Source organism: Saimiri boliviensis, chromosome 10 (assembly GCF_048565385.1).
Source record: "Saimiri boliviensis isolate mSaiBol1 chromosome 10, mSaiBol1.pri, whole genome shotgun sequence".
Taxonomy (NCBI): Eukaryota; Metazoa; Chordata; class Mammalia; order Primates; family Cebidae; genus Saimiri; species Saimiri boliviensis.
In genome coordinates, this window is record NC_133458.1 from 27,314,743 (window position 1) to 27,336,812 (window position 22,070).

Here is a 22,070-nt window from a genome sequence, read left to right on the forward strand (position 1 = left end):
GCGAGGCATGGATTTGGGAAGCTCTGAGCGCTATGGTACCTCTGCTTTCTGCTGCCTGGGTTGAGTGGCCAGAAGAGCGTGTGTGCTTGCATTTTCCGTGTGACCCCTGGCCCTTATGTGCCTCTGTGTCCCAGGGGTCTGCTCAATTCTCCACTTTACCGAGTGGTGCCTGATCCCTCTCCTTCCCCCACTTCTAAACACACCCCACCGTGCGCATGGGAGGGTCCTTCCTCCCTGCGGCTTTTCCATGGAGCCTTTTCTTCTACCCGAAGTCACTCGCACGTCCCGTCGCGGAGAGCCACACAGCGCCTGCCCTCTGGGTTGCCATGGAAACAGAGCCTTCTTTCCTCCTCCCTCCTAAATTACCTTGGTCAGGGACTGCGGCAAAAACTAGCCTGTCGTTGAAGGAGAGGGAGGGCGGTGGGCGGGGGAGCAGGGAGGGGGCCAACCCGCTCCAAACCAGATCATTCCGGTTCAGAGCGGCTGCCCCTCCGGTCCTAGGAGCCTCTCTAGCAAGGGGCACTAGGCTGCGCAAGGAGGCCCTGGGCTGAGCGAGCGTTAGTGGGGAGGGCCTGAGACCACCCTGGCCAGCGCCCCCTCCCCAGTTCCGTCCCGCCTCCTTGCGTCCCTCTCGCGGGTGCTGGTGCTGGAGGGGCCTGGGACGCTGCCCCTGGTTGCTGGCTGTACCCCGCACAGGGGCGCCCTGCTGGGGCGGGGGTGATGGGAACGGAAGTGCTGCGGCCCCAAGGCCCTTTTGCCCTGCTAGAACCCCGTGCACACTCCTGCAGCAGCTACACGGATGCTCTGCGTGGCTCTGGCTTAAAGCCTCCTGCTGCACTTAGAGAACCCAAACCCTTGGTCCCAGCCCCCAGAGATGTGCGAGGCCGCCTCTTACGGGGTTTCTCCTGGCTCCCACCACTCAGCTTCTTCCCCTTGCAGAAGACACCAGAAGCTGGTGAAGGACACAGCCTACTGACTCCATGGCCCCATGCATCCCTCCATCCTTCCCCCTTCCAGGGCCAGGGCAGTCCGTGCTGTGGGTGGCTCCCCAAAACCCCGAACACTCTGGTCACACTTCCTAGCTCCCCGTGCACACTGGGCGGGTGGTCGGAGAGGCTTTCCCTGTTTCTAGGCCACACAGCTCCTAGTCCCCCTCCCTGGGCCGCTCTGGTCACCCTGCTCGTTTGCTGTGATCTGATCGATCGCCTCGTCCCCTATGGAAGCTTCCCGAAGGCAGGGCCCGCTCCCGCTGCACTCCAGCAACTGCACGTGCCAGATGCTCGGTGAGCGACAGTGGGCTGGAGGATGGGACGCGGTGGCGCCGGGCTGTGGGGACCACCTCCCGGCACGGTCCCCTCCCGGATAGCGGCTGCAGCTTCCTAGTTGTCTTGGCGCGCACTAGGCAGTCTTGCTGCAGACTGAAATCCACAGCTCTTCCTCCCTTTGGAGGAAGCCAAGTGAGCCAAGTACGCAGCAGGTGGCCAAGCGGGAACCAGTGTGTCGGGCAGCACAGCACACCAGCCTTGGGGAGCCGCCTGCAGCACGGACCGCCCTGGCCCCTGGCATCACCGCCCGGAATCCCAGGAAACCAGGGGCGACTTCACTTCTCCCAAAGCCTTTCTGAAAGAATCTCCTCTGTCACTAACCGAGGCTCGTGTGCCTGCCGCTGGTTCCCAGGTTCAAAGGCTTGCAGACTTGGACTCTCTTCTCTGAGCCGTGGCAAACCATGGAATTTGTCTTTTCTTGGCCTACCAATCTGTGAAATGGGGATAAAACTTCTAGGCTTGCGATTCAGTACAGGCCTGCCGAGGAGAAAATGAACTGAAAATGCTTGGCTGGCATGGCAGCGGGTGCAAAGGCTGGGCTCTGGGGAGGTGTGGCGTTAGATAGGGTGTAAAGTGGCAGCTCTCATCCACCCCGGCTGCGCCTACTGTTCTTACAAACCACATGGTTGTGCTCCAAGACTGGGCAGTGTGGGGGAGCACAGGCAGAGGCCAACATCCTGAACCATGACCTGACCTTAGCTGTTTCAAGGTGAGGTTTGAGCAGCAAATAACCCAGGTGCAGGAGATGCCCGGATGGTCTGGATGTACTTATTTTTCCCCTGGGGCTGGGAGAGTACGTTTGCTCCCTGACAGTGGGGTGGGGATCTTTAATACACCCTTAGCAGTCACGGTGAGAGCCTCCTCAGCTCCCAGAGCCTGGTGGTTCTAGGTGGAAGGTTCAAGGAGGATAAACTGATCCTCTTACCTTAGCCAAAGAAAAGCGAGTTGCACACAGAACAGGGCGATTATGGACTGAGCCAAGCACAGAGCCTCATCTCCTAACATCCAGGTCACGTCTTCCTAGAATTGCACTAAGAGGCAGCCACGAGTCATGTGTGGCTATTTCCATATAAATACATGAAAATTAAATAAAAATTCAGCCATACTAGCCATGTTTGAAGTACTCGAAAGCCCCATGTGGCTTGTGGCTACCTACGTATTGGATGGTGTAGATACAGAACATCTCCACCACTGCAGAAGGCTCTATTGGTCTAGCACTGGGCTAGAACCTGGCCTTTCATTTGAAGGCAGTAGGGAGACTGGATGGTTTTACCAGTGTTTTCTTTCCTCAAGCAATTACTGCAGATGATTACAAGAGAATGTGGTTGTTCAGTTATAGTAGTCTAATAACATCATTTTTGACAAACTAGAATTTATACATATAAACTGGAAGAACAAAACCATGCAAACCAACTAGGCCACTGAAACCTGTCCCACTAGGCCAAGATGGGTCTCAGACGCCTTATCTAAGAACCAAATCAAATGCACATAAGAGTCCATTTCAAGCTCTGGCCGGTCTAAAGACTAAAAGGTATAGGGTCCATTTCTTATTTCTGGTAGGTTGCAGGGGAGTATAGTTAAGAGGTAGGAGAAATAAACCCAAGGAAAGAAGACTACTCTGCATGATAAAGTATTAACCGTAAGGTGGATGAATGGGTAGCAACTCTTTCTCTTCTTCCTCGTAGATGATTATTATAATATCTAAGATTATTTGTCCATAGAGGGTGTTTTCGATCCAACAGTTAACCAATGAAAACACTGAAAAATAAGAGGCATCTATGCAATTCTAGAAGGGAGACCTTAAGAGTGACCAGACTGGCCGGGCGCGGTGGCTCAAGCCTGTAATCCCAGCACTTTGGGAGGCCGAGACGGGTGGATCACGAGGTCAAGAGATCGAGACCATCCTGGTCAACATGGTGAAACCCCGTCTCTACTAAAAATACTAAAAATTAGCTGGGCATGGTGGCGCGTGCCTGTAATCCCAGCTACTCAGGAGGCTGAGGCAGGAGAATTGCCTGAACCCAGGAGGCGGAGGTTGCGGTGAGCCGAGATCACACCATTGCACTCCAGCCTGGGCAACAAGAGCGAAACTCCGTCTCAAAAAAAAAAAAAAAAAAAAAAAAAAAGAGTGACCGGACTTGGAGTAACCTTGCCTACCTACTCTGGACTAAACAGACATGGAGAAAAGTTCTGCAGGGAGAAGGGTTAGAGGATTAGAGATCACAGCATCATCAAACAGAGGTTTTAGTGAGGGAAGCATCTGGAAGACCAAGGGCAGAGCTAGGAAGTATAGTTTCATTCCCAAAGGACCCCTGCACAGGGCTCAGCTCCTCCTGGGGCTCTTCCCTCAGATCATAAAGTTAGTCCTATGACTGTACATACAGGTTCACATTTTCCCTTTGAACTCCCTGTTGCTCTTCCGGCCCTTCAGAAGAGTCTTGATATAACTATACAAACTTGTCTAGTTTTGATTCGGGGAACAGGGGGTGGGCTGGTAAGACAGAGTATGGGCTGCCGTAGTTGCTTCCTTGTCCTTGTGGAGAGAGCAGTATGCTGGTGAGGGAGCTCTGGTGTGTCCAGGAGTTCCAGACAGTGAGCAGATAAGGAACGCACAGCGGAGTGGGGGCGGAAGGCAGATGACTCAGATATTACAGAGAAAAGCTGAGCCTGGCGGGGGCGGTGGGGGCGGGTAGGACGGACGCTTCTATCATACAGGTGCGCTCACGTACACACAAATTATCATCAGACAATCGAGGTGGCTGCAAACTGAATTGATTTGGATAAGATTTATTGATCAGATTGTTTTAGAAAACCAACAGCAAAACACTGACAAGGTACATAAATACAGATTGGACGTTTTAGGGCAAATTCACTATATTTCCTACTTGCTTGTAGGAAACCGAGTAAAGTGGAAAAGCTGTCCTGATCATATGGCATGCACACCAGACTGCAAAAGGACGTCCACACTATTTAACAGGACTGTGGCAAATAGCTTTAAAGTAAGGCGAGCATTGGGTGTGGCCCAAGCATACCCTGTTGGAAGAGCAAAGCTAGGCTTGCCTCTCCAAGACTGTCTCAGAAAGAGGCTTCCTTTCTTGGCTAGGTTCTTCCAGGAAATGCGTCATTGGCAGGTGCTTTTCCAGGGAGATACCTGTGCTCTCCCTGTGCAGATGTGCACAAGGAAGTGGCTTTAGAGAGTGTGTTTTCTAATGCCTCCTTAATATTCTAAATGTGTAATGGGTAAAACAACAATTACTACCACTTGGTGAAAATTTTGTTTTGTTTTTTTCTGAAAACTGCCTCTGATTCACCCTGTACACTGACTAAGCAGGGCCTTTAAAAAACTTATAAAAAGTTTTTTTGTTTCCCAAATTAAAAACATGAAAATTAAACTAGAAAGATGCAACTACTTTTGAAGCACAACTCAGAACTTCTGTTCGTAATGCCACACTAGGGAAGAGGCCGCTTTTGGCTGAATCCAATGACCTTACAAGGGAAAGGCCACGGCTGAACAGGATCTGGTGGCAATGCACACGGAGGTCCCAGAACTCTGCTAAGCCTACCTCAGGCCCTGCGAGTGTGCCTGGCGTTCAAGGCATTTGGAGAACCAAAGCAATTTCAGCTAACAGGGACCAGTTTTAGAGTGGAGCTTATGATCAGAGGACCATAAACCCTCATCCACCCTAGAGCTCAATGCCAGAAAAATTAAAAATAATACAAAAAATAAAGGAAAATAGGTGTTTGTGCTACATCAGAATGCTGGCAGGTAGACAGTTCAGTAACCTGTGCCACTTTCTAAGCATCTGTAAGACCACACAAAAACCAAACTGGTTTTACAGACTACTAAGACCAACACAGTCTTAGAGGATCATTCAACCTTTCCTATAGGCCAAGCTGTAGAAAATGGCAGAGCCATGGCTCTTGCAAGATTAGAGGAAAAGCAAGTATTTGTTAAGAGCCAGATAAATGTATTCAAATAATGGAATTTCCTCTGTGTTGCACACAGCTTTCTCTTCCCATAGATACTAAGAGTTCTTTGGTAGTTAGAGAAGAGATGGCCTACAGCTCAGGGCAGGAGATGACGCTGAAGAGTTACATCTAAACAGGATTACCACCTGTGGTTCCTGATTTCAGCGTTCTAACTGTTCAGACTGACTGATTACAGGCAATCAGCTGATTATATGGTCACTGGTTGCCAGCTCCTCCCTGATCGTTCCTTTTCCTTTTCTAACTACTTATTAGCCCCATTCCAAGGAAAAAGAGGGAAATGATAGGGAGGAGAAAGAAATAAAAATGAATTGATTGTTTGATGGAAAAGTGGATTCACTGATTATCTATGGAGTTCAATGATCTGTGCTTTACTCTGGCTACTCTGGATAACCAAAGGTCACTGTTAAGGTATCTTTTGCTTAAAAATGTTCATATGCTTATTATACTTTAAAATCTAGCTATGTAAGAGCATGACTGGCTTAAAGCAAATTTTTACATCATATCATTATGGCCCTGATAAAAGGAGATTCTGCCAATGGAAAGGTTTTCTTCTAGCCCCTGAAGGATAGCTAAGATTTCAATTTATTCTGTATTGGTTTATAGTTTTTCCAAGATGTGGAAAGTATTAAAGAAAGCATCATTTTCTTCATTTAAATGAGTGTATGCATGGGAGAGCTGATAGTATTGAATGCTAGGTTTAAATTCTCCATTTAGGAAATTCCTTACAGATGAACTTTCTTGTTCTTGGGCAACGAAATGTCAAGACGTGCAAACGTGAGATAGTACAAAAATGACAGGGGAAAAAAAAATCTCAGCTCTAACAAACTGAAAGAACAATGAGTCTCTAAGAGCTGGAGTAAGAAAACATGGGCTTGAAAATCCAGCTTTACCATGAGTTGGCTTAAGCCAGCCGATCACACCTAAAATTCTTGGCATAATTTGACTCTAAAGTAATGAGCTAGCTTCCCCAGGACAGACGCAAAAAAGTACTCTACCTGCTTTATAGTTACACCCTATATATAATATGTATATATCCATATGTTTCTATATATTGCACTTAAATTTACAGGACTGTAGTAAGACGGCTGGGAGTACCTCAAAGAGGCAGAGAAGCAGCAGGCATAAACTTTCCTAAATCAAGTAAACAGTGTCAGGAATTCCGAGTGCTGGTTATAGGTATACTGAAATACCTGATGACCCTTATCTAACTAGTTACCTACACTTAGTCATTCACACACAGTCTCATTTGGCATCCAGAACATGTGCATGTGTGGTTCTATAGCAGTCAGTGCTAGTCATACCACGTCATTTTTACTAGTGTTATATTAAAAGAAGACACTTTAGACCAAGGATATATACTTTTATGAAAATAAAACACACAGGTCTTCGATGTCAGGCCTCCAAAGCCTACCTCAAAGAAGACTACCCTCAGAAGGCTCAACAAAGGATGCCAGCAAGTGTGGCTGGAAGAGACCCCATCTCTGTTCACCTCTCTGGTGTAGCAGGGCTAGAGACTCACTTCTCTCCTAAGGACCATGAAAGTCTAAGCACAGAGGCTGAGCATTCAGTCTTTGGTCCCTGTATAAATCCAGGACAAAAATCTTCTTGCCGCCCTAGACAGCGTGGCTTGTTCAGTTTGGGATATATTACCAGCACATATCCAGAGGCAGGCTGAAGTCATGCAGCAAAGCTCTGTTCTGGTCTAATGGAGCTGCTCAGACTGACTTACTCTGGGAGAGCTCGGAGGAGCAAGCCAGGCAGTGGGTGCGGGAGGTTAGGTGCTACACAGACTGCTAATGGTGAGATGTAGGGGGGATGGGCCCTAGAGGACCTGCTCCTTCTCCTGTCTCTCTCCCACATCCCTCACTCCCCAGAAAGGACCCAAGTTCACGGATGCATGGCTATTGTAAGACTTCGCAGAATACAGGCTCCATCAACTCAACCCATCACAGAGGGGATGGTATGATAAGGCTTAGGAATTAGGAGCACACGTCTAGAGGCTGCCGTTTTCTCACCCCAGAACTGAACACCAGATGGTAACTTTTTAACCGTAGCTCAAATCCACACAAAAGCTGAAGAGATCCCTTCTGAGATGAAGGAAAAAGAAGAACTTTAAAAGCTAGGTGAAAAAGAGGCACTTAAAGGAAAGATGTGTCCCCACTCTCCCACACGAGTCTCCTGCTGCGAGGCGGCCCCGGGAGGACCAGCGCTGCCCTCGCGCGCCTTCAGCACCTTGAGTATACCTGCGGCTTACACATGCGCATGGCGAGCCTCTTGCTCAGCTCCCCTAGCAGCCTGATGGCAAAGCAAGTGAAAATTGAAGTCATTCTTCTTTTTAGAATTAAAAAAAAAAAAAAAAAAAAATCAAACCAGAATGAAAATTTCACACCAAAAAAAAAAAAAAAAAAGAATGCTACTCAGTTTTATTCCTTCCTCATGCTAGTTTTTAAATGATACTTGGTTCTTCAGGAAGGATGACCTGTGGCTTTACCCCCAAGACCTTTTATCCAATTACTAGACAATTATTCACAGTACCATGCACAATAAAGCAGACAGAAGAGAAGGCAACAAGCTAAGGGAAAAATCAAGGACCAACTGCCTGAGAAAATGGCAGGTACCTACCTGGTCCATTAGAAAAGAAACAAGTTCTGTAAAGAAAATGGCCACGATGACAGCCAAAGACCACAGCCCGAGCAGAAGCCAAGTTAACAAGCTCAGAGGATGCAGGCTTTCCCTGCCTGGCTTTTCTCTGGCCTCTCTCAGGAGTTTGCGTTCACGTTACACAGCATTTACACCACATGTTTAGGGTCTACAATTCCCCCTGAAGAAGTCAAAGAGATATTTAAAACCCATAATGAGCAGAAGAGAGTTTGAAAACTGCCAGAATGAAGAACTTTTGGCCACCACCAGTTTTTCTATTTGAAACATTCTGGGTGCCATAATTTCTAAGAGCAACAATGAACAGCACAACCTCGATACACACACAAGTCCTTTGACAAAGCCAGCCCTAACCAGTGCTGGCACCATGAGGATGAGAAAGAAAGCGCTAACCAAGGGTTGCTGGGCTGCTTAACCTTCCTTCACAGCTAAAGGGTAGGTGTGAGTTATCTATGCAACAAGATGGTAACCACTGCTGCCATCAGATCCAGCTACTACTCATTTGACACACCTTGAAAACACTCAGTGAAACATCTAGGTTCAAGTGTAACCTGCAAGATTCTCAAGGTTAGCCTTCTCAATCGATCCCCTAAACTTGTGGTTGTTGCTGTTGCTAGATGTAAAAATTCTTTAATTTCATTTTTGTTTATGCTGATGATGTTTTCATTTCTGGAAGATTGTATGACATGGAACTATTCGAAATTCCTTTCAAAAGGAATCTGTCTTGATCGAAAATGTTGCTAAGGTAGTTTCGGACTTTCCCTTAACTCTATTGAGAAGGAAGTGGGAGTATGTGAGGTCATGTGCATGTAATGGGGCAGGAGAAATAGAAGCAAAGAAGAAGCACATGGGAAAGTGAGATGTCTATAAACTGAAAAAACAATTTACAGAAAGGCATCTGATGTATTTTCTAAATAAGGCGTTGATCAGGGTAAGCAATCCTTTTTGTAGCACATTCTACACTGCTCATAAATAAAGGAGTCTCTTTAAATTAACATTTCCAGTATCAATGAACAGTCCAGAAATCCTCATTTCAAGCGTTCGATGAGTCCCTGTGTGAGTCCAAGGTGCAGAAGCTGTGTTCGGGAGAGGTTTGCAAGGTTAGGGAAGGCCGCGAGCAGCTTCTCCCAGGCCAGTTCCAGCAGGCTAGGTACCACCAGCCAGATCTTAAACAGTGACCCAGTCCGTTTGTTTTCATGGATGTTCACCACTCCTCCATGAATGTACATGCAACCAGCCTATGAGTAGTTAAAAGAGGACAAATTCAAATGAGAGAGAAACAGATACAAGGCTGAAGACTCAGCGGGGAAAGAGTACAGGAGATGGAATCAAGAAGAAACAAGAATTCCTCACTGATTCCAATACCGTGCAGAGATCAAGAGGGTTTAAGTAATTAAGGAATTACTAAGGGAAAAACTATATATATATATATATATTTTTTTTTTTTTTTTTACTTCAACAACAAACAATTTCACTATTAACTAATATTAAACTAAGACTATATTTAGTACCCACGGTGCCAAATACTGGGAGTACAAAGATGAAAATAAAGGCCTTCGCCTTCAAGAAACTAATGGGATCTTCAATAATATGGTATCAAGGGAGTAAAAGTATTCCGCCCTCCCAGGAAACACCTTTGACATCACGGTCAGGGCCAGAATGCCACAGGTAGCATTTCTCTTACATTGATGTTAGTCTCTCAAATTTGGGTATGATGGGTTTTCTCCTCTTTTCTCAGAGGAGGGCCTAGCTTTGGGAAGGATGTTGGTGTGCCTATATCCAGGTTTTTTTCTTGCTAGTATCTCTAAAAAGATTTCCTTATCATCTGTAACTACATAAGGAAGGTATGAAAATAAAAACTTACTGGTGTAACAGCTGCACAGTGAAAATAAACTGGCTCTGGCATGGTAGCTGGGAGCTTCACCCACTGGAAAGTCTGCAGATTCAACTTCCAGATATCGCCCAGGATCACCTCTCCATTATAGCCCCCACAAATAAACACATCTGTGAAGAAAAGAGAAAGTCAAGATCACACCAAGGAAAAGAGCCAAAGCTATGGAGTGTTTTACAGTAGATCACACAGCCAGCTGACATGTGACAGTGAAGTGGACTGCCCTACGACACAGAGGACTTTTGCTGTGCAGTCTCTCATGCTGTTGTCTTGCTCCTCAACAGAACTAAGATGCTATGTCAGGGTATTCAATGGGACTAAGGATGCAAACCTCTAAGGAGGCTTCATGTCACAGTTTCCAAATTCAAACACATACCTACAGATCCCAGGCACAGAAAGTGAATGAGCAATGGGGTCTAGAAGATAAAGAGAAGTCTCAGGAAAACAGACAGGAATGCTCATGCTCTAAAAGAGGTGACAGCTATTTGACACCACAAGGGACTTAAGGTTCGCAACTGCCAGACGGTCCATTTTTTTCAAGGCAAGGTGGAAATCTGGATATGTTTTTAAAGATGAAACATTTTGGGAGCTGGACATGGTGGCTCATGCCTGTAATCCCAGCACTTTGGGAGGCTGGGGTAGGTGGATCACGAGGTCAGGAGTTCAAGACCAGCCTGACCAACGTGGTGAAACCCCATCTCTAAAAAATTACAAATATTAGCTGGGCGAGTGGTGCATGCCTGCAGTCCCAGCTACTTGGGAAGCTGAGGCAGAAGAATCACTTGAACCCAAGAAGCGGAGGTTGCAGCGAGCTGAGATCATACCACTGCACTCCACCCTGGGTGACACAGTGAGACTCTGTCTCAAAAAAAAGGGAAATATTTTGATTTTTAAGTTTTGGCTACTAACTTTTTTTTTTTTTTTTAAAGACAAGGTCTCACTATATTGTCCGAGCTGGTCTTGAACTCCTGGGCTCAAGTGATCCTCCCACTTCAGCCTCCCAAAGTGCTAGGATTATAGGCATGAGCCACCACAGCTGGCCTAAAAAAATTTTTTAATACACACATAAGCCAAACAGAACACATATGCAGGCCACCAGTTGCAAACTCTTCTTTAAATAAGGTCCTGGAAAGAATATACATTTATCTGCTCATAGAGACAAAAGTCTCCTGGTAGACATTTAACCTGAAGAGGAACATTCAGTGCAATGCTCAGTTTAGGAACACAAAAGAGGCTCTTCCAAGCTTTCAGCTAAAAGACGACAAACTGAAGCTCTGTTTGAGCTGTACAGTTATTACGAATAACTTTCCCAAAATGAAAGGTGTGGGTTTTCTGGTAAAATCAGTTATAACTAATTAGACAACTTGTAACAAAGGCTATGTGAACCTTCCAATGAAATGTCGAGAACTAAGGTTGAATTCCATTTGTATGGTGCTTGGCCTTAAAGAATTAAGTGAATAAATTTCCTAACTCAGGTCTAGACCAAGTTTAAGCCAGTATGTAAGCTATAAAATGCACTGGCAACTTTTTTGGCTAGGATTCAAGGAAAACTTTAAAGTACAGTTCCATTCTCAGAGAGAGAAATGTGAACAATGTCGCTATCTATAAATCTTATATAGAAAACAGAGCATAATAAAAAATTCTTCTGTACTAGAGATGGCAGAACAATCCCAGTTATATCTGAACTAAGTTGCTGAAAGCATACAGGCTATCTAACTCATTTATATATACTTTCCTTCCAGAAAAAAATTTAAGAGCTATAGCAAACAATGAAATAAGTTATAAATTAAAAGACAGGAAGGTTATCCAGAGAGGAGTCACTTATTACATTTAGTTAAAGTGGCTGCAGCTGCTTTCTGAAGGCATACAATGCCTTAGTTGTAATATGGCCAAAGAATGAGCTAAGAGTTCCATTTGGCATCAGAGAGAGAACAGAATCAACTTTATGAAATAACACTCTAAAGGAGTTATTACAATTTTAATACAATGTTCACTGAGGTCTCCACAGTATAAACAGTGGAGATTATTAGTATTAGCCACGATAACCACAGACATCTGTTGAGGTGTGGGGTGCTGAAAGATCAAGTGGTACAATAAAAGCTTATTTATCACCATTTGTTGAGTTCTCTTATAACTGAGGGACCCAAACATCATACCAGTTTACACTATGAAAATGGCTGAGAGAGGCATAACAATGAATTTCCCTTTAAGTTTAAACTACAAGTTTAAACTATAACTTTCTCAAAGTTATGAGCCTCTTTGAGGGGCTATCATTAGGAAATAAGATGTTTTCAGAAGACACAATTACAGAAATGGAAGCATCATGTTGTTTAGAATCCTTACCATTTTTTATTTGAACACAACTGTGACACCTTCGGGCTGCAGGAAAGCCTGCCAAACACACAAACACAGAAGTCCCATTATTTACAGAAGGACTGGGAATCACACTGATATAACACAGTGAAAGACACAGTATTCGAAACTCAAAACAATCCCTTTGTTACATGGGATCAAGCAAACATTGGCTAGTCCTTCCACTCCCTCCTTAATTCAAAAGCCTTCAGAAATCTCATAATAACAGTACAATGCTAAGGTGCCAGAAACAAAGGGGTAAAGGACAGGAGTTGCTAGTGGCTTTCCCAAGCCCTTTTACCCACAAGGAGATAGGTAGATCTTTATTCTTTCTTTAATTTAGACAGAGTCTCACTCTGTTGCCTAGGCTGGAGTGCGGCGGTGCAATCTCGGCTCACTGCAGCCTCCACCTCCTGGGCTCAAGTGATCCTCCCACTTCAGCCTCCTCAATAGCTGGGACTACAGGTGCACGCCACCACACTCAGCTAATTTTTTGTAATTTTAGTGGAGACAGGGTTTTGCCATATTGCCCAGGCTGATCTCTAACTCGTGGGCTCAAATGATCCGCCTGCCTCAGCCTCCCAAAGTGCTGGGATTATAGGTATGAGCCACCACACTCAGCTGGTACATCTTTATTTAAGCTCCAATTTCTTCTATCACCCATACTTCCCAGCTTCTGCCAAAGAATTCAACAATCCCCATTAAAAGCCTATTTGTTCAATTGCTAAGGAAGAATTATTGTGTTATTATTATTGTTGTTGTTGTTGTTATTTGAGACGGAGTCTTGCTCTGTCTCTCAGGCAGGAGTGCACCGGTGCAACCTTGACTCACTGCAATCTCCGCCTCCTGGGTTCAAACGATTATCCTGCCTCAGCCTCCCAAGTAGCTGGGATCCTCAAATGATCCACCTGCCTTGGCCTTCCAAAGTGCTGGCAGGTGTGAGACACCATGCCCAGGGCTAAGGAAGAATTATAATTGGGCTAAGGAATACAAGTATTTTCTAATACCAGTTCAACAGATTTTTCTCTTTTTTTTTTTGAGATAGGGTCTCATTCAGGTGCTCAAGCTGGAGTGTAGTGGCTCACAAGTATTTTCTAATACCAGTTCAACAGATTTTTCTCTTTTCTTTTGAGATAGGGTCTCATTCAGGTGCTCAAACTGGAGTGTAGTGGCTCACTCATGGCTAACTATGGCCTCTATTTCCCAGGCTCAGGTGATTCTCCCACCTTCACCTCCTGAGTAGCTGGGACTACAGGTGCACACCACCATGCACAGCAATTTTTTTTTGTATTTTTTATAGAGACAGGGTCTCACCATGTTGCCCAGGTTGGTCTCAAACTCTTGGACTCAAGCAATCTGCCCACCTTGGCCTCCCAAAGTGCTGAGATTTTAAGCATGAGCCACTGCACCCAGCCCAACAGATATTTTACTTGCCACCTAATTCAGTAAAATTACTTTTTCCTTCCAAAATGAGTAAAAGTATAATACACATTTGTGAAAGATAAATTAATCAATACTTTAAATTTACCTATTTTTTCATGGGGTTTTGTTGCGATTTCCTCCCATGCATTCGTTTCAAGGTTGTATGCATGGATCTTGGAGAAAAAAAAAAAACATATACACATACATAAATAATTGTAATTTTAGCTAGCCTGAAAATGGATTTTTAAAAAATAGACTTTGTTTTTTAGAGCAGTTTTAGGTTCACAGCAAAACTGAGCAGAAGGTACAGTGATTTTCCATACAGAAAACTTTTAACAGCAGCAGCCTGTGTAAACATATATTCTTAGTAGGAAAGTCTTTCTTCTTTTCCTTTTTTCTGGTCTTTCCAAATATAAGGGAAAACATTAAATGAGGCAGTTGAAAATTAAATACATATATGATTTCACTTCTTATTTTTATTTTTTATTTTGAGATGGAGTGTCACTCTATCACCCAGGTTGGAGTGTAGTGACACCATCTCAGCTCACTGTAGCCTCCATCTCCCAGGTTCAAGCAATTCTCCTGCCTCAGCCTCCTGAGTAGCTGAGACTACAGGTGCCCACCACCATGCCCAGCTAATTGTTGGTGTTTTTAATAGAGATGGGTTTTCACCATGTTGGCCAGGCTGGTCTTGAACTCCTGACCTCAGGTCATCTACCTGCCTCGGCCTCCCAAAGTGCTAGAATTACAGGGATGAGCTACCACACCCGGCCTACTTTTTAAAATTCACAGAAAAAGTGAAAAAAGGGTTGGAATGAGAAGCTGCCATGCATGTGATTCTTGATTTTCTTCTGTATGTTGTTCTGCAACTTTTTTTACAACAGAAAAATGCAAGTGTTTGTAAGAGAATGTGGGAATTCAGTTTCGACAAAGACCATTAAGGTTTCAAGGCAGTCCCGGAGCTCTACAGCCTAATATAGGTTTCCCCTGGGGTATGTGACTATGACATTTTAGAAATGCCACAGGAATGGATGAATAACAGCCCTTCAGAGCTCAGCTTTCTGAAGTTCGTGACGTGCAGCCCTAAACAAGTCTGTTCTTTTTAGATACACAGCAAAGATAATGATAGGGATGTGACATTTTGAGAATGCTGGCTCCAATTCTAATTAGTTGCTCCATTCAAGCTACTATGCCCTCCTTTTAGTCACTTTCTTCATCCAACATAAGGGGATAATTTTCATAAAGTATTTTCAGTGTGTGATAAATAACACCTGTCAACTGAAAGCATATTGGGGCACAGAGTTCAACCTTATAAAGCGCATCCAACACAAAATAGGTGTTAATGAGGAAAGTGCTCAAAAAATTAAAATATCTAAAGTCACAGAATTATCTTGCCTAGTTGACATATGCATCTTTCTATCCTTCTCCCTCTCCCTTTTTTTCTTTTTTAAATATATACCTTGTTTAAGGAATATGCTGTCCAGGAAGTACCACCTCCCAAGATGTAAATCCTCTGTCCATCATGTGCGATTTCATGTCGGTATCTGAAAATACACAATAAAATTAGTTTATAATTAAGTAAAAATGATCTACCTAAGATTTAGCTGTAAGGTTTTTATTACATCATTATTTATAAGAGTAAATTATTAGAAATAACCCAAGTGCTTAACAATAGTGAATTGGTTATATGACTTACAGAATATACACAAAATGGCTTAGTATGCAACCAATAACAATGTTGGCACCTGAGGGTGGTTAAGGTATTGAGAACTTTTTGTGTGTTATTATTATTTTTATTATTTTATTTTATTTTATTTTATTTTTGAGACAGAGTTTCGCTCTTGTTACCCAGGCTGGAGTGCAATGGCGCAATCTCGGCTCACCGCAACCTCCGCCCCCTGGGTTCAGGCAATTCTCCTGCCTCAGCCTCCCGAGTAGCTGGGATTACAGGCACGCACCACCATGCCCAGCTAATTTTTTGTATTTTTAGTAGAGACGGGGTTTCACCATGTTGACCAGGATGGTCTTGATCTCTTGACCTTGTGATCCGCCCACCTCAGCCTCCCAAAGTGCTAGGATTACAGGCTTGAGCCACCGCGCCCGGCTTATTTTTATTTTTATTTGAGATGGAGTCTCCCTCTGTCGCCAGGCTGCAGTGCAGTGGCAAGATCTCGGCTCACTGCAACCTCTGACTCCCTGGTTCAAACAATTCTCCTGCTTCAGCCTCCCAAGTAGCTGGGATTACAGGCATGCACCAACACACCCAGCTAATTTTTGTATTTTTAGTAGAGATGGGGTTTCACCATGTTGGCCAGGATGGTCTCGGTCTCCTGACCTCGTGATCCACCCACCTCAGCCTCCCAAAGTGCTGAGATTACAGGTGTGAGCCACCATGGCCAGCTGTGTCATTATTTTTTTAAATCAATTGCATTAAAAATTTATGGATATTGCCGGGCGCAGTGGCTCACACCTGTAATCCCAGCACTTTGGGAGGCCAAGGCGGGTGGATCACGAGGTCAAGAGACGGAGACCTGGTCAATATGGTGAAACCCCGTCTCTACTACAAATACAAAACATTAGCTGGGCATGATGGCACGTGCCTGTAGTCCCAGCTACTCAGGAGGCTGAGGCAGGAGAATTGCCTGAACCCAGGAAGTGGAGGTTGCGGTGAGCCGAGATCGCGCCATTGCACTCCAGCCTGGGTAACAAGAACGAAACTCAGTCTCAAAAACAAAACAAAACAAAACAAAAAATTTATGGATACATAAATAGATACAGAAAATAACTATTAGGATACAATCCAAAACATTAAACCTGGTTATCTTTAAATTTAAACTCGGTTTTTTATTTTCTTCATTTTGCTTACTTGTATTTTCTAAATTTTTCTATAATCTTTTGTGGTAACTTCGTATAAAGGGAAAGTTATTACATAGTTTTAAAAAGTCATCTGCCTACATTTAGAGGCCTTAGACTATGGGTTTGCAAATTAAAATACTTATTTAGCAGAAAATTATGCTACATAGAACTGTGAATATAATATAAAACACCTACCAGACTTTTAGCTAGGCTGTCTAGCTAAAAGCTAAAATAATTTATAATAGGTCCATAAAATGTCTCAAAGAAAGCAACCACATGGAAATGCTTTGAAAACTTAATCTATTTCCATCTTTACCTAAAGATATTGTTGCTTATAAAATGAATTACATCAAAATCTGTCCAGTAGATTTTTTTTTCTTTTTCTTTTTTTAATAAAATTATAGATATATAGATATAGATATAAAAACATAAAACAGACACAACGCAAGCGGACGCTGTCGTGTGCTTGCTCTCGGGTCCCTGACGCCAGGGGAAGCGCTGGCCTCCCAGTGTGCTTTCCACAGGGCGCGAGCACCACGCCATCTCTCAAGTCCTCTCATGGTAGTTTTACAATGATCATAACATACCACAATTAAGAAAAATTCTTCCTTAGCACCTATAACACTATTTTGTTTAAAGAGGCAACAAAGAGACACAGGGTAGTCTAAATAGAGTTAATAAAAATGGTTTACTGTCTTTGCTTTCAAACTGGAGGAGAAAAAATTCTCTTCAAGTGTTTCAGTGAGTTTAATTTTAAGAGGCAACTCTTACTAGAAGGCAATTAGAGAGAATCATGTGATGTTTGAGTGTTTAACAGAACACTTAAAATGAATGACCTTTCCATGCATCCACCCATCCATCATTCATCCACCCAACTATCCATGCAACCTTCCTTCCACCTATCCAATCAACATTTACTGGGCATCACTGTGGGGATGGCCCTGTGCCCCATACTGAGGATATGTCTGTGAGTGAATGAGCCAAAGAATTCCAATATGCAAGTTAAGAAGGGAAATCAGGCTCAGCATTGTGGCTCACGCCTGTAATCCCAACACTCTGGGAAGCCAAGGTGGGCAGATTGCTTGAGCCTAGGAGTTTGAGAAGCAGCCTGAGCAACATGGTGAGACCTCAACTATATTAAAAAAAATTTTTTTAATTAGCCCGACATGGTGGCACAGGTCTGTAGTCCCAGCTACTTGGGGGACTGAGATGGGAGAATGGCTTGAGCCTAGGAGGTCGAGGTTGCAGTGAGCCATGATTATGTCACTGTGTGCTCCAGCCTAGGTGACAGAGTGAGACCCTTTCTCGAAAAAAAAAAAAAAAAAAAAAAAAAGAGTGGAATCAAAAAGTAACTGGAAAGTAACTGTTTTGCCTGTAATATGAAATTTAGTTATAAATGCTACCACTGGTTTCTTCTTCAAAGTGTTACTATCTTCTTAATGCAGAAAGACTAAATTATAAGAGGAAATGCCATGAAAAAAATTGTATAGTTTAGAAGGAAGTACTATCTCCTCACCAGAAGAATTTTTTTTACTTTAGCCCTTTTTTTAATAACATACTGAGATCTAACATCCAACAGCCAGTTAGTTATCCTAACTAGGGCTAAAGGGTTTTCTTCATATTGCCAATGCTCTGAAAGAGGTCAAATGTTAGCATGAAAGAATAAACCTGCTTTAATTCTAGATCCTCACCTCTCTTCTGGCAGATCACAGGATAGGTTGTTTGGTTTCAGTTGTGTCCACTCTCTGGTATTGAGATCTAACTTGTGCAGGTCTGTGCTGTAAATATAGCCGGTTGTCCCTCCAAAGACATAAAGGGAGCCATTGATGATGGCCATAGCCTGGATAACAAGGAAAGGTGAGTAAGACTGACTTGTTAACACTTGATTAAAGAATGTAAACTTACCAGATACCTCCAGCTCAGGTTTTATGAAATTCTCTTGCACTTTTTAATCTTTTTAATATATCAGACTCTTAAAAGACTAAAGATTTTAGAGAACCCAGAGATCATTTTAAGAACCTGGAAAACACCTTTAGAAAGGTAAAGCTTTACTCAACTGGAAAGCCAGTCCTACCTGCCAAGATGTTTCTTAAGGGTCCTGGCCGATCAAATAATTTCTAGCCCATGGGCAAAAGCATTTCCATTGAAAGCTGCTTCTCTCTACAAGTCTGAAGAAAAATGCTCTCAAGCAGCAGCAGATATGAAAATAGGTCACTACAACCTCCTAAGTAAAAAGCCTAATCGGGAGTTCAAGGAACTTGACCTTTTCCACTGGACTCTTTTCAGTGAAAATTTCAGCTATTGTTATGGCCACCTCTTACAATTTATAGGCCTCTGGTGGAAGCAACAGAGTTATCTAGTATGTGCTCCTTTAAAGTTAAGCTCAGAAGCTGTTTATCAGTACTAATGCCAGCGAGTCAAGAAACGAGCCAAAGCTTGGTTGTTTTAAGCTTAGGCTCTCAAAGGGTCTCTGATGTACAGTGGGTTGCTCCCTATCTTTCTGGATATAACTTTTCAGACCTAAAGTTTGAAGCACTGGCACCTAAACTAATCTCTGCGTAATATATGTTTAGCTCAGACCCACGTAAAAGTTTCTTAACCAAGTGCTTTCTCATCTACTCAAGAATCACCCTAAAAGTTACCAGGACCCAAACCATAGTGGAGCCCTATCTCTTATTGGGAGTGAGGGTAGGGGTGGAGGTTGGGTTTTAACATTTAAAGTAACTTCCATACAGATCTATATCCTGAGCTAAATTGAATTAGAAACAGAAAGTAAAAAAAAAAAAAAAAAGAAAGAAAGAAAGAACAGAAGAGAAAAGAAAAGAACATGGCAAGTAACCAGATTTACAAATTATAATTTCACATCAGAACTAAAAAGTCAAGTACTAACCACAAAGAACCCTTCTCCATTAAAATAAAACGGTAACAACTGCAAATATTCTAACACCGTCCCCAGGCTAGAAAAATATGAACAAATACACCATGATTGGCCATAGACTGGTACCTGTCCATATATACGACTGGGTTTCTTCCCCCGACAGCTGAGTAAAGCCCATCTCTTATACTTCACATTACACACGTGGACGTCATTGCCGTTGCTCTCTCCAAATGGGATGCCGGTACCTCCAAAAACTAACAGGTTGTTTCCATGCAGCACAACTGAGGAAGGAGAAGCACAAATTCCACTCACATGATGGCTACCTGCAATGTGTTCCCACATAAACCCATAATATCTGAGAAGCTAACATGTATCTGCCTTAATGATCTTATAAGATAGCTCAAACCACTGACATCTAACTACTAGCTGAGCATACCAAACCTAAAAATCTGAAATCTAAAATACTTCAAAATTCAAAACTTTCTGTGTACCAACAATGATGCTTAAAGGAAATGCTCACTGGAACACGTTAGAGTTCAAAGTTTTGGATTTGGAATGCTAAGTACAATGCAAATATTCCAAAATAAAAAAAATTATGAAATGTGAAACACTTTTGGTCCCAAACATTTCAGAGAAGGAATACATAGCCTATACTAGAAAGTTCTGCAGAAAAAGATCTAGCTCCACTATACGGGATATAGCATATAGTTCACTGCTACATATATATGACGTATTCAGCACATGTTTATGGAATTCACTAAACACTGTGTATAACAATAGTGACTTCTGTGAACTACAGTTTACCCAGTATACCACTGCTGCTAAAGACAGTTAAGTATACAGCAAAGCAGAGAAAAATGAAGCATCATCTTTGATTGCAGCTTACTGCAGTCTTGACCTCCGGGGCTCAAGTGATCCTCCTGCCTCAGTTTCCCAAGTGGCTGGGACTACAGGTGTGTGCCACCATGCCTAGCTAACTTTTGTATTTTTTTGTAGAGACAGGGTTTTGCTATGTTGGCCAGGCTGGTCTTGAACTCCTGGGCTCAAGCAATCCACCCACCTTGGCCTCCCAAAGTGCTGGGATTACAGGCGCAAGGCACCACATGGTGGTTTGGAACTAAACCCACGATATCTCTGAGGTATGCCTGTACTTTGCTCGATAGCTATTAACTGTCATCATAAGCCCCATCTGCTGACCTTATACTACATTTTGCCTAGCATATACATGATACTTTATGTTGAACCTTCTAAGATTTTATTAATCCCATTTTACAAGTTAGAAAATTAAAGCTAAAACTCACCTGACAAGCAAATGATATACAGCTGAATTCAAACTCTGGACCCAGGTAATTCGGAATCACCATGCTATATTATTGCCCTAGTAAAAAGCCTATCCATCCGCAGGGCTAAATCACATTATAATTTTATCAATTATTAATGAAGAATATGGGACATTGAACCTAGCTTCTCAGACATTTCATAAAGTCTAGAATTAAGAACTGCTTCCACTCACGTGACATAGATGCCAATTCCCGGGGCATGTAGCCATCTGTTCCCATCTGGTGCCACACTCCTGTAGCAAAATGATACCTCCAGAGTTCCCTGAAGAGAGGATAGTCTTCATTATCAGGCCCTCCCGATTCATCATAATCTGGGTTATAACCTCCAAACACATATAAGTTGGTATTATCTGCCACGCAACGATGTCCACTTCGTGCTGGTGGAGGTCTGTGTCCTAGGAGAGAAGAGGACAGTTTTCCACCGGTGTCCTGCCAGTTGAAAAGTCCAAACAAAATTAGGTAACAACCATTTTAGACTTAAAAGGGGATCAGGGAAGAATTACAACATGGATATACTTCTTATTTGTTTAGATTTATAACATGGATATACTTCTTAATAATATTTCTTCACATATGCCACTTAAGATTTTAAGGAGCTAGTCTCTACTTCTATTTCATATGACTACCTTCAGATTTTGATAACTGTAAAAAGCATGATAAATTCAAATAAATGGCTGACAACTTGACATTTTCAAGAAAAATAGGAGGAAGGGTTTAATAATCCAAAAGCTAACAGGACAAATTTTCTTATTTCCTTAGAGGAGAAAAAACACAGGCCAACTAAATCAAACTGTGAATTAGGGAACTAAATAAATATAATCACGAATGTGAATGAGTCATGTATAAATAAAAATACACACACATAAAATCTATGATTTTTCCACAAGATATAATTATATAATTAAAGTGAAACCTGGCTGTTAAAGAGTTACAGCAAAATTTTGAATTTAAATAACATTCTAGCTATTATGGTGGTTAACAAAGAATCTCCTTATATTTATCTCAGAGAGCATCTTTCATCCTATTAAGTGCTTTACTAAGAAAAGTTATTTCTACAATTTATATTTGAGTGTTCTGAAGTCTAAATTATGTCAACTAGTTTACTGAAAATTACTTCAAGATTATTTTAGAGTAAAAAAAAAAAACAAACTCTAAAACTCTATTTTTGTTATCCTTAAAAGTTTTATACCAATCTATACAAACCCTTGCCTAACTTCAGAACCAAAGATGCTTAAATATATAATGGGTGGAATAAGAAGCTACTGTAGTTGTGACCCTACAGAGGAACCCACTTTTACGTGTTGGTAATAGATACTAGTATAAAGATAATATTAGGACAACACTAGACACCTAATAAT

The 22,070-nt window shown here is 42.7% G+C and overlaps 1 protein-coding gene across 2 annotated transcripts in view; it reads right to left on the bottom strand.

Annotated features, from left to right (window-relative positions):
* Window positions 1-4,096: 4,096 nt before the first annotated feature.
* Window positions 4,097-22,070, bottom strand: part of KLHDC10 (kelch domain containing 10) — a 69,077-nt gene continuing 51,103 nt past the window's right edge. The window contains exons 3-10 of one of the 2 annotated variants that reach the window (XM_039472834.2): window positions 20,886-21,107; window positions 19,499-19,653; window positions 18,186-18,334; window positions 15,098-15,182; window positions 13,745-13,811; window positions 12,208-12,255; window positions 9,838-9,977; window positions 4,097-9,211 (exon numbers count right to left, since the gene is read on the bottom strand). In XM_039472834.2, the coding sequence (XP_039328768.1) occupies window positions 9,002-9,211; window positions 9,838-9,977; window positions 12,208-12,255; window positions 13,745-13,811; window positions 15,098-15,182; window positions 18,186-18,334; window positions 19,499-19,653; window positions 20,886-21,107 (1,076 nt within the window). In that variant the 3' untranslated portion in view covers window positions 4,097-9,001. The remainder of the gene's footprint in view (window positions 9,212-9,837; window positions 9,978-12,207; window positions 12,256-13,744; window positions 13,812-15,097; window positions 15,183-18,185; window positions 18,335-19,498; window positions 19,654-20,885; window positions 21,108-22,070) is intronic. The other variant, XM_074379064.1, reaches the window with a different exon arrangement.